Genomic DNA, 12,010 nt, shown 5'->3' on the forward strand with positions numbered 1-12,010 from the left:
ACAAAGGAAATGCTAGGCAAAAGGAAGCCAGCATGGTCAGAACTCACTACCATGTGGCGCAGTGGTTAGAGTGCGCGCCCCATGTACAGAGGCTGTAGTCCTCCAAGCGAGCATCCCGGGTTCCTGCATGTCATTCCCTACTCTCTCTCTCTCTGATTTTCGGCACTATGCACTGTCCTATCTCTCCAATAAAGGCACAAAAAGCCCAAAAATAAATCTTAAAAAAAAAGAACTCACTACCATGTTTGAGAACAATGTATTTGACGTGTATTTCAATTCGGTGCTGCACGGTGGTGCAGTGGTTAGCTCTGTTTCCCCATGGCGTGGAGATGTTGTTTCAGTCTGACTTCCTGTCCCGCTCGATCTTTTCTGTGCTAAATTGATGCGCCGTGCTCCGACATCCTGCAGCAATCGAAGCCATGTGTATCTGCTGCAGAGGACTCCGGACTGACGGAGCTGAGACGCAGCGCAGAGGAGCGAGTGAATGCACACACATCGACTAAAGTGAAAACATATCAGCTCCGAAGACGCATCGGGTGGAATTTAAGCTTTATGCAATTAGATGTGCAAATGGTTACTAAGGGTAACTACAAGCAGCCTCTTGCATCGCAGCCCGAATAGTTGACACAAGTCCTGCCTCTGACAAGGCAAATATCCAATCATGGTTTAGGAATTTGGGGTGGCCAATCAGATTTAAAGGTGAGGCCCATGCCACCCCTCTAGATACGCCCCTGTGCGTGTGTACGTCTCTGTAGCGTGCTGCTTTCTTTCACACCCATCAAAACTAACTGCAGAACTTTTTTTCATTCATATGCCGTTAATCGCTTTGTTAGAAATAAGAACTGCTGATGGTCTGGTTTCTATGTACATTGTTTTCTGTTTCTATGTACGTAACTGTGTGTGTGTGTGTGTGTGTGTGTGTGTGTGCGTTTGTGTGTGTGTGTGTGTGTGTGTGTGTGTGTGTGTCTCGAACCTGCAGAGAGGAATTTCCTCCGTTCACCTCACATTGTTCGGACTAACAAGGAGTCAGAGGCAGCGGGACAGAAACAGTCCACACCCTGCAGGGCGTCTCTGAGGAACCATAAGCACTTCCAGGTCAAAAGGCCAGATCTCACAGGCTGCACACACACACACACACACACACACACACACACACACACACACACACACACACACACACACACACACACACACACACACACACACACACACACACACACACACACAAAGAATCAACAGGTCTTTTTAACATTAAATACATATAGGGATTTTGTGTTTCAAACAGAAGTGTCTTAAAGGAATTAGAGGCGGGCTGTGTGCGCACGTCTTCATTTCATTTGTGCAAAGTCGTTCTCTCGAGTAGATTCTGGACTAAGGAATAAAAAAATTACATAAAAATGTCGGGCGAAGAAGAATGGGACTCTATGATGACAGTTTTTAATTTTATATCAATTCTACATGTGTACTGAACGGATTCAACCAAAGAGTGGAGAAATCTTTCTGTCGAGCCGAAAGGAGTATGACGCGTAGGCTGTATATAAATATGGACGTAGTCTCAGTAGACCGGTCTTGAGACAAATACCGGTCTCGAGACTGCAACTCTAGTTCCAGGAGCTGTGTTTTAGTGTAGGTGAATAACTGTACGCTTTCAGGTGTGATAAAAATGGTCCTTCTTTGGATGTATGATATTGTCCGATATTTACATAAATGTGTGTGCGCGCATGCTTTGTGTGCGTGTGTGTGTGTGTGTGTGTGTGTGTGTGTGCGTGACTCAAAGCAAGGTGTGAGAAAGAAGCCTTAAGGTGCACTAAGAGACACAACCCTGATGAGAGTCATGACCTTCACACCGGCTAGTGAGAGGCTGCAGACAGTTCAACATGCATTTATAAGACTGTGTGTGTGTGTGTGTGTGTGTGTGTGTGTGTGTGTGTGTGTGTGTGTGTGTGTGTATACATTACCAAGAGGAAGCAATTCTGAGTTGCTCCAAGGGGAAACTCTTGAGTTGCCATTGTTCAGCCCTTCCTGTACAGGAGGAAAACTCTGACTTCATCACTGTCACACTTCTTTTTCTACACCTCACTTTTTCTTCTTTCTTTAACATATTTCTGCGACACAAAGTCAAACCTTCCTTTATAGAAACTTAATATAAATTTAAAGATCGAGAAACAATATTCATCACAGGATTTCAATAATTCCCTTGCTCTAAACTTCTCGTTTCATCTCATGTTCATCAACACATGCGCCAATATGTTGGCGAGATGAGGTTGTGTTTTGCTTCCATCTAGTGTCCAAGACATGTCAAAACTGTTTCAACTTTATTAATCCCTGAGGAGGAGTTTTGGTTTTACACTCTGTCAGTGAGAGACATGCTTCTCAAACACATAGAGCCAAGTTACACACAAACATGACCTGTGGACATGCACTAGCGGAGAGATGTCAGAGTGACGGGGGAAGTGAGCTTTACTCAGGAAGTGACCTGGCACTTCTCCAGCAACCACACCCAGTGGCGATTCTATACGGTCAATCGGGGCCCTTGGCAAAAATTCATTGGGGGGCCCTCAAACCAGTGTTTATCACCACCAGTGTTCCAACGCTTACTCCTCTTCCTTTTTGTTTCTTTCTTTGGTCTTTGGTTTTCAAAACAGCAATGCATGCTTAGCAGGGCGACGAGAGTGAGTACTGTCAGATGGGGCCCCCTTAGGGAGGTTCCTATACTGTAGTTGGAAAATTTGTATATTTTTAGCCACTGCTGTGGTGTAAGGTTTGTCAGCCTTCGAGGCCCCCCTACTAGCCTTGGGCCCCAAGCAGTTGCCTGCCTTGCCTGTTGACAATCAGCACCACACCGCCCCAGGATGTCACCCGGTGACTCTCCCAACCCAAGTCCCTACAGACTGAGCTACTGTCGTCCCTGGTTCATATGCATTTAACTAAAGACATACAAATCTCTTGATGCATACAGTTTAGGACTTTGTGGTCATGCCCAGGACATTAAATGGTGAAATTTGTTTTTATTTAACCTTTACTTAACCAGGAGAGAAACTTACTTTATTTCAAAATAAAAGCACACAGCAAGTAAAGTACTCGCAGCTAAAGACAGTACAAACATTCAAAATAAAAGCCTAACAATTTACTAACAATTTCTAACATGAGATTAAAAATGCACAAATAAGATAAAAGTGAATGAATAAAAACATTTGCATCCATATTTATTTATCTGTCCATATATTACCATGTAGGCCTACGAATAAACATTCTGTATGTTGACGTCATGTCAGATCTAAATAAAGTTTTTTAACGAATGACACGCGCACAGCTGCACGTAATTGCAAACTAAGGGGCGTTAATCAAATCTAATTAGACTCACCTGTCTCTGGTCTCCACGTTAAAACGTCCTCGTGAAAGGTGAGTTCAGGTGTCCGTCGTGTCAGAGGAGCAGCACAGAGGTCGAGTCCAACATGCCAACCAAAAATGTCACAGACGAGCGGCTCGGAAAGTTCAAAAACAAAGGCAAAGATCCGGCAGTGAGTGTGTGTCCAGTCCAATCAGAGTCTGTCAAATATTTAATATAATAACTAATCCTGACTCTTCTTCTTGACTCGCTGCAGAAACTGCGAGACAAAAGGATCTCTGAGTGCGTGGAGCTGCGGAAAGCTCATAAAAATGAGAGTTTCATGAAGAGGAGGAATGTGACGCTGTCGTCTCTCCCGGACGAGGAGGCCCTCTCCCCGGACTACTCCACCGACACGGTGCGTTTACGGACACTTTACCGATTCGGAACATGAACGTTTAGCTTCTAACGTCGTCTGTGTCGTTACAGGTGATGGTGTTCTCCATCGAGGACATCATTAGAGAGGTGAACAGCGACATTAAGGAGGCCCAGATCAGAGGCTGCCAGGCGGCCAGGTGAGTTTCCGGTGACGTTTTTGACTTTAGCATACAAAGAGGAGATTTATGATGTGAACTTGATTATCTTGTATCAAGCACATAACTTAATTTATTAAAGATATTATATTTACAAAGAACCAACATGAATACACCAGGAGCAGCTCCAAGTTACATTATGTAAAGTAACAGTGGAGAGGAAAAACTGATGGACAGAAACATGGAGCTGAACCAGACTCTTGTAGAACAGGCACAAACCTGGAGCAGAACCAGACTCTTGTAGAACAGGCAGAAACCTGGAACAGAACCAGACTCATGATGAACATGCAGAACCCTGGAGTAGAACCAGACTCATGTTGAACAGACAGAAACCTGGAGCAGAACCAGACTCTTGTAGAACAGACAGAAACCTGGAGCAGAACCAGACTCATGTTGAACAGACAGAAACCTGGAGCAGAACCAGACTCGTGTTGAACAGACAGAAACCTGGAGCAGAACCAGACTCACGTTGGATAGACAGAAACCTGGATCAGAACCAGACTCCTGTTGAACAGACAGAAGGGATGACTTATTGAAACCAATCTAGGCTGTAAACATCAGAGTAATAAATGGTTTACCTCATCCCTCAGGAAGCTGCTGTCTCAGGAGCGTAACCCTCCTCTGAAGGCGATCATAGATGCCGGTCTGCTGTCCCGCTTCGTGTCCTTCCTGGTAATGGATGATGAGCCCACACTGCAGTTTGAAGCCGCATGGGCTCTCACCAACATCGCCTCTGGAACATCCTGGCATACTCAGCAGGTAAGGAGACAGCAGCGTCTTTTTGGAGGGAGTGTAAATTTAACACCTGTCCATGTTATGAGGCATAAACACATCTGTGTTTTGTGTCTCAGGTGGTGGAGAGTGGGGCCGTGCCAGCCTTCATCTCTCTGCTGGCCTCACCGATGCTGCACATCAGTGAACAGGCTGTCTGGGCTCTGGGAAACATTGCAGGTGAAGTGCTGCTTTTTAAACATTGTGTGTGAACAGTGTGAAGATACGCGCATAATAACGATCGCTAGCATTAGCATGCTAACACAACAATGCACTGCAAGTTGTTTTGGTTTCATGTTGGTGCTCAAGGGCGACATCTCCTGGATCAAAAGAATATATGTGGGGGGGGTGTTTGTTTTGTGGTTAATTTGTAACAAATTTATGTCAGTACATCTTTGTAACCTGCAACTGGATGCTTTGAATTTCCCTCGGTATCAATAAAGTATCTTTCTATGTAGAAGAATTGAGAAACAAAAGATGACTGGAATGGGGTTTAATATAAATGGTGAGATGGAATTGGCCTCATGGACCAGGCATGGTGTGTGCTGGAGGGATGAGCTCTCATTGTTGTGTTTGCTTTTTGTACTGTACACTCTCACCTGGAAGTTGTACATCACTTCTTCAGACATATTCCGTCCTTTGTGAAGTTGTCTCAAATTAGAAACAACACAAATGTCTTTGAGACTCAAATGACACTCCCAAGGAAGTGAAAGTATTCGTGGCGTGTGGTCTACTGTGAATGTTTTCATTGTGCAGGCCCAGTTAGCACTCCTGTAATGGTATATGTCTCTGGCTTCCTAACGAGACAAACTGTTTCTTCTCTGCAGGTGATGGTGCAGCTTCTCGAGACATCCTGATTGAGTGTAGCGTCATCCCAGCCTTACTCGCTCGCATCGCCCCAGACACACCAGTAAGTCCTGCATGAAATGCTGAGGGATTTTAAAGCAGTTTAGTTTGAGGTTCATTCAACTTGATCGTGGGGAGTCAGGTGGCCAGGCTTTCCTCTATGGGCCCTGAACAGATAACATTGTGCTGCCACATTGCGGGGACTGACATGGGGGTCGGTGTATTGTAAACCAACCCATGTGACCACTTGGCATGATCTCGTTTGTCAGGGTTAGTGACAACACATTTAAAGTGAGCCAGGGTTTGTTGACCTCACTTTGTTGAATCGGCCTGAGGAGAAATGAAAGGCTTTATAAAACGGTCACATATGCAGAACACACTTTGAGGTGTAAATCAGATTTCACCTGTTTCTTCTCAGCTGTTGTCTTGCTGCTGTATAGATAAAAATGCTTTCTCACTCCAGGTCGGTTACCTGCGTAACCTCACATGGACACTATCCAACCTGTGTCGAAATAAGAACCCCTTTCCCCCCCTGTCTGCCGTCATGCAGGTACACTTCACTATAAATCAAGGATGAACTGTCTGAAGTATCCGAGCTTGAGGATGACATGAAGGCTGCAGAGAATCTGACGTGCTGTACCTTGTCCTTCAGGTGCTCCCTTCTCTGATCCAGCTGCTCCATTTCAGCGATAAAGACATACTGTCCGATGCATGCTGGGCGATCTCCTACCTGTCGGACGGGGAGAACGAGCGTATCGATGTTGTGGTGCAAACTGGCATCGTCCCTCGGCTGGTGGAGCTCATGGGTCACGACGAGCTCAGCGTCATGGTAATGTGTTGTAACATTACCACCACACCTGTATTATCACATGTTGTCATGCACATTTAATACCTGGCCCACCTGCAGACGCCGGCTCTGAGGTCCATCGGGAACATTGTGAGCGGTTCAGACCTGCAGACTCAGGCGGCGGTCGATTCGGGCGTCTTAAACGTCCTACCTCAGCTGATGAGGCACCCGAAGGCCAGCGTGCAGAAGGAGGCGGCGTGGGCACTGTCCAACATCGCTGCAGGACCCTGTAAGCAAATCCAGCAGCTCATCACCTGCGGCCTCCTCCCTCCGCTGGTTGAACAGCTCAGAAATGTGAGTAAACTCACCCACAAGGACTCTACTAACGCTCGGGAATGAAACATGTTTGAGCCTCTGAGTGAAACATAAATGAGCTGAAGGAACCTTTAAATAACTCCTGCAGCAATGTGCACCCTAGTCATGGTGGAGTTTTTACTGAAGAGACTGTAAAGGTTCCTAAGGAGAAAATTCCCTGTTGACCTCTGAACTTGACTATTTAAAATCTAAAAAGAGCTGCATAGTTTTCACAAATATTGTAAAAAGCTGCTTAACAGGAGTTTGCTGAATCCTCTCAGGGAGACTTCAAGACTCAGAGGGAGGCAGTGTGGGCAGTAACAAACTTCACCAGTGGGGGCACTGTGGAGCAGGTGGTTCAACTGGTGCAGTGTGGAACCCTGGAGGCCATCATCAACCTGCTGCAGGTCAAAGATGCTAAAGTAATCCTGGTCATACTGGATGCTATCAACAACATCTTCATGGTGAGAAGGGAAAACAACCTCTGGATCTACTTGCTGACTCTTGGGGGTGATGTGGCCAAATTACCTGACATTTACGTTACTACACAAAACGTTTCAGGCAGCAGAGAAGCTCGGCGAGACGGACAAACTGAGCCTGCTGGTGGAGGAGCTGGGAGGACTGGACCGCATTGAGATGCTGCAGAACCATGACAATGAGATAGTGTACCAGGCCGCTCACGCCCTCATCGAGAAGTACTTCTGTGATGTGAGTAACAAAGTGTGGGATGATATGAAATGTTTTCACTGCCTGGTGTATAAGCTGACTGCTTCCTAAGACTAAATCCTGCTCATCATAAATCTGTGTAATAAATGATTGAACACTTTAGTGGTGCTTTGGGTAGAAGGGCTTGTTAAAGTCATGTCATCTTTGAAGTTATAACTTTATCTTCCTGTCTTTTTTTATTTTTATTTTATTTAAAAAAATAGAGTGAAGTCGAGGAAGTGAAGGTCGACTCAACGGCCGACTCGTTTGTATTCAAGACTCCTGATGTTCAGACAACCTTTGAATTTTAAACTTTTCTTGTGTGTCTATAATTGTTTAAATAATAAATAACTTTTCATACATTACTCTGTCTGATGCTTATTTCAACACACCCATTAAAGGTTCAATCAGTGAGATGTGTAGGGAGTGATATGATCAGACATTAAGGAAACATGCTATGTTGAAGTGCTGGCTTCTCTGACAACAATGCAGCACTCAGTATGTCCTCCTTCTAATTTTAGATTCTGGTCCTGAATACTCTGGATTTGTTTGGACCAGAGAAGGTAGGCGGTTTTAAGGCACCCCCCCATGCCAGATGAGAGCAGTTATCAGATCAAACCAACAGGTGTTGCAGCGATGGAAGCGGGCAAGAGAACTGGTTCAGAAGTGATTGTACCCGACCTAGAAAGCCTCTGCATGACAGCTCTCTAATGTTTTGAATTTAGACTACAGTACCCATTTTAAACACTCGGTGTCAGAGTTACATATTACTAAAGAAAAAAGTACAGAATATTCAAACTCTACAAAAAGGTTGGGTACAATCACTTCTATCTGAACCAGTTGTCTTGCCCGCTTCCATCGCTGCAACACCTGTTGGTTTGACCTGATAACTGGTCCTTATGATAGCCTGTTTAAGATCATTTCATTCACTACTGCTGGGCACCATAGTGAGGATATGTTTGACTGGAATTAAACACAGGACTTTAGTTTTTTGCAGTGCAATGATTTCCTTCAGTATTTTTGGAGGCTGTGATTAATGAAAAAAGTGAAGTTGAAACACTGGTCAAAGGCACTTCTCAAAGAAAACACTCTCGGTTTCAAACATATTTCACCAGTGTGGTCATTCATACAAACTTCTCAAAGTAGTGTTTCAGTTTTCACTTCCTATTTGGACTTCTACTCTGACCTCACTTCTCTATTGCTAAGTTAAAAATAATTTAAACTTAACTCACAGCTATTACTCAAACTCATTGTTTCTTCCAGAAATAAATCTGAGGTAGATATTAAAACTTGTGTACCTTTTTTTTAACTAAAGGCCAGCGCTGCAGAAGAAAACATTCCTCCAGCTGACAGCTTTTGTCTCTGACTGTGAATCCATTCTTGGTTCATCTCTACTAAAATTAAGATTTGCACTTGTCTATTCAGATTTGAGATCTGACATTTCTCTCTTTGCTTCATGGAGCTGAAGGGGATTCAGTTTGTTGTGGTCGAAGCCTTGAAGTCAGATTTCAAACACAAAGAGCGACCTCGCAAAGAAACATTTCACTCTTCACCCTTAGACAACAATCAAGTTTTTAAGGAAGGGATATGGTATTTTCTCACAGATATTTAAAACCTGGACATGTAGGGTAAGGGTGAATATCAGTTTGAGAAAATGTCGGACAACCTGACATTGTTCTAATCTTGAAGTTGCACCTTTTTGGAATTTATGGAGTGGATAAATTAGTCTTGCTGACTACTTTCAAATAATATTGGAAAATCAGTGGAAACTACGAGGGTGGGGTTTGATGGACAGGCTGGTGCTTTTTTCTATTTCTCTTTTTTTTTTTTTACAGCCTGACCCCACCCTGACTCTGGACAGCCCCACACCAGCTCTGAAATAAAAGGATGATCGACAACCTACAGACCAAAGAGTGGACAGCTTGGGATAGTCTGAGCAGCTGCTGCATCGTCAACCTGGTAAGATTGATTATTAAACTGCAGGTTTTATTCTGTAAGAGGAACAAAAGTGACCTTTTAACCTTCTTTTTAGGTCCCTTTAATCATGCTGAAGGACAGTATGTTGGTGTTAATTGTCCTCTGTGTCACGATGATCCCTCTGAATGCAGAGAAGGTAAGAAAGAAAACACAGATTTACACTTGAAGGTTTGTTGTAACGAGACAAACCGCTCAGCCAGTGGAGATGTAACTCTGACACCTGGTGTTTAAAATGGGTACTGCAGTCTAAATTCTAAACATTGTAGAGAGCATTCAGGACCAGAATCTAAAGTTAGGAGGACGACATACTGGATGCTGCATTGTTCTTCTCTGATGGTCTCATTTACGGTCCTAGCTATAGCTAGTATAGAACTCAGTTTTTGTCATAACTAGCTAAAACAAAAAAGACAAGAGCCTTAAAATTCATTTGATGTTAGCTTAAATCCCAGTGAATTGACATGTTGACATGTCTTCTCCACAGGAGGCTGCATTGAACCCAACCTCAGCACCTGAATATCCTGTCCAGAATATTTCTGTCCAGACTGCCACACAGAAATCCACCAACACTACCCTGAAGGCCTCAGGTGTCCCAGTGCAGGTCCAGTCAGGTCTGTCTCGGCTCATCAAGATCCCTCTGAGCTTGTTTCCTGACTCTGTAGACGACATGTACCACGGCTGCTCCCACAAGATGCTGATCAAAGTGAAGCGTCGCTACCTCCCGCAGAGCACCAGAGAGGGCCTGCACTCCACCTACACCAAACTCTGTGCCTTGAAAGCCATGAAGGAGAAGGACCCGTACGACCCGCTGTCCTGGAATCACTTCAGGGCCCTTTGTGCCTACACAGCCGGGTCATATGACGACTTAAACCGAGCAGTCCGCCAAGGGAGGGCTTCCTACAAGACCTCGTTTGAATTCCACGCCCTCCACTTCCTGCTTTCGGATGCCATTCGGCTCCTAAAACTCAACCAGAGAAGCTGCTACACGAGCTACCGGAGAAGCAGACTGCTCTTCAGCGGCGAGTCTGGACAGACGGTCCGCTTCGGATCATTCGCCTCCAGCTCCCTGAACAAGGACCTGCGGCAATTTGGCCGTAGGACCTGCTTTGAGATCCACACGTGTTTCGGCGCCTACCTCAAGTCGTACTCAGAGTTCGACTCGGACGAGGATGAGGTGCTGATTCCTCCGTACGAGATGTTCAAAATCGTGTCCATGGATACGTCAGGAGAGGACGATTTAAAGTGTGATGTCGTGTTCAAGCTGGAGACTGCTGGAGTTTACAGCAGTCTCAACTGTCAGGCTGCGGGCCTGCTTTAAAAAGTCACGATTTAAAAGTGTACACGGTCGTTTGAATGTTTATTATTTAAATATATGACATTTATAGCAGTGGAGAGAGACTTTCTCTACACTTAAGTATCTAAAATATATTACACTCCTAGATTAAAGGCAGCGTTGGTAATTCTCCTCCAGATATACTTTCTGAGATTTTGGTTGAAATTGTCTTTAGGTCCTGACAGAAAACTAATAACTCATGTTCTCTGAAAACACACAAAGAAAATCTGTCATCTGTATCAGTTGTAAGCCTCTAAAAACTTTGACCAATGTCTGCAACGAGGTACCAATCTGATGAACCAATCACACGCCTCCCTGCTCGCTCTCTACCTCTTGCGTGCTCTAGCCCACACTCAAAGCACTTTAGGAGTTTATACTGTGAGTTTACTTACCGCTGAATGACATGACATGAGACGACGTAGTTTCTACACAATGCAAGAGATGAGCTGAGGTCCACTTCTGGAGAGACGGCGCTCGTTCATGTGAGTGAGGGGCGTGGCTTATGAGGGAGCACAGAGGGGAGGGGGTGTAGACGGAGCACTGAGGGAATGCTACTTTCAAAATCCTGCTAGTTTTAGAAAATGACCAACCCTGTCTTTAATCAGCCTCGTTTCCACGCTGTGCGGTTCAGTTCGGTAAGGTATGCATTTAGTTCTGTGTCTTGGTGTCGTTATTGGAGAGATAGAGTCGGAGAGTGGGGAATGATATGCGACACAGGTCAGATTCGAACCCGGGCCGGCCGCTTCGAGGAGGGGCAGGTAGGGGAGAGACACGGGTATTTATTTACTCCCTCATGCATGTGAAGATCACTGGGTTTTGTAGATTTGTGGTTTTAGTTTGGGCTGGAGATTCCCCGTAGTCCTCGTGTTCAGTCTTTTGTTTTCTCTGAGCCCTTTTTTATGTCTTATTATCTTGTATTCATCATTGCCGGAGTCTCCAGCCCCTTTTTGGTTCCATTATTTAAGTCTATCTTTTTTTGCACAATGCTTGGGTTGTTGTCCTTCACAATAAAGCGTCTTGAGCAGATTATTTAAACTCTTGTGTGACGTCTCTTCTTCCCATGTTTCCATCCTCATTGAGGACATAACTCTGACTTTGAGCCTTTCACACGTGCAATTAATCACATTTCAAAATGTGAATCCTTAAAACAACTTTTTAGCCTGCACAGATGAACATCCTGACACACGAGCGAGCACGCTGGCAGACTAAAGTAAACGATCCTCTGATGTCATCCAGCAAACTTCAAAACATACCGGTAATATCTGTTCATTTTCTTTCCATAAATATAAATGTATAAGCAGGAAATTAAAGCAACACCC

The 12,010-nt window shown here is 44.6% G+C and overlaps 2 protein-coding genes across 2 annotated transcripts; both read left to right on the forward strand.

Moving 5' to 3' along the window:
• Positions 1–3,384: 3,384 nt before the first annotated feature.
• kpna7 (karyopherin alpha 7 (importin alpha 8)) lies at positions 3,385–7,749 on the forward strand. The gene is made up of 12 exons (XM_061052740.1): positions 3,385–3,521; positions 3,606–3,746; positions 3,818–3,903; positions 4,512–4,680; positions 4,773–4,872; positions 5,520–5,602; positions 6,002–6,088; positions 6,191–6,367; positions 6,446–6,679; positions 6,961–7,143; positions 7,241–7,387; positions 7,609–7,749. Exons 1-12 carry the CDS (start codon positions 3,456–3,458, stop codon positions 7,693–7,695), a joined length of 1,560 nt encoding a protein of 519 aa, XP_060908723.1. The 5' UTR covers positions 3,385–3,455; the 3' UTR covers positions 7,696–7,749.
• A 1,724-nt stretch (positions 7,750–9,473) lies between these two features.
• LOC132994019 (NAD(P)(+)--arginine ADP-ribosyltransferase 2-like) lies at positions 9,474–11,975 on the forward strand. Its single transcript, XM_061064091.1, has 2 exons — positions 9,474–9,497; positions 9,843–11,975. Exons 1-2 carry the CDS (start codon positions 9,474–9,476, stop codon positions 10,674–10,676), a joined length of 858 nt encoding a protein of 285 aa, XP_060920074.1. The 3' UTR covers positions 10,677–11,975.
• The last annotated feature ends 35 nt before the right edge of the window (positions 11,976–12,010 follow it).

The sequence above is a fragment of the Labrus mixtus genome, chromosome 2 (genome assembly GCF_963584025.1).
Source record: "Labrus mixtus chromosome 2, fLabMix1.1, whole genome shotgun sequence".
In the NCBI taxonomy this organism is placed as follows: Eukaryota; Metazoa; Chordata; class Actinopteri; order Labriformes; family Labridae; genus Labrus; species Labrus mixtus.

Coding starts and splice junctions, on each gene's coding strand:
- kpna7 (XM_061052740.1), top strand. CDS start 3,456: ATGCCAACCAAAAATGTCACAGACGAGCGGCTCGGAAAGTTCAAAAAC. Junction 3,522..3,605: donor ACAAAGGCAAAGATCCGGCA/GTGAGTGTGTGT, acceptor GACTCGCTGCAG/AAACTGCGAGACAAAAGGAT. Junction 5,603..6,001: donor GCATCGCCCCAGACACACCA/GTAAGTCCTGCA, acceptor TTCTCACTCCAG/GTCGGTTACCTGCGTAACCT.
- LOC132994019 (XM_061064091.1), top strand. CDS start 9,474: ATGATCCCTCTGAATGCAGAGAAG. Junction 9,498..9,842: donor TCCCTCTGAATGCAGAGAAG/GTAAGAAAGAAA, acceptor TCTTCTCCACAG/GAGGCTGCATTGAACCCAAC.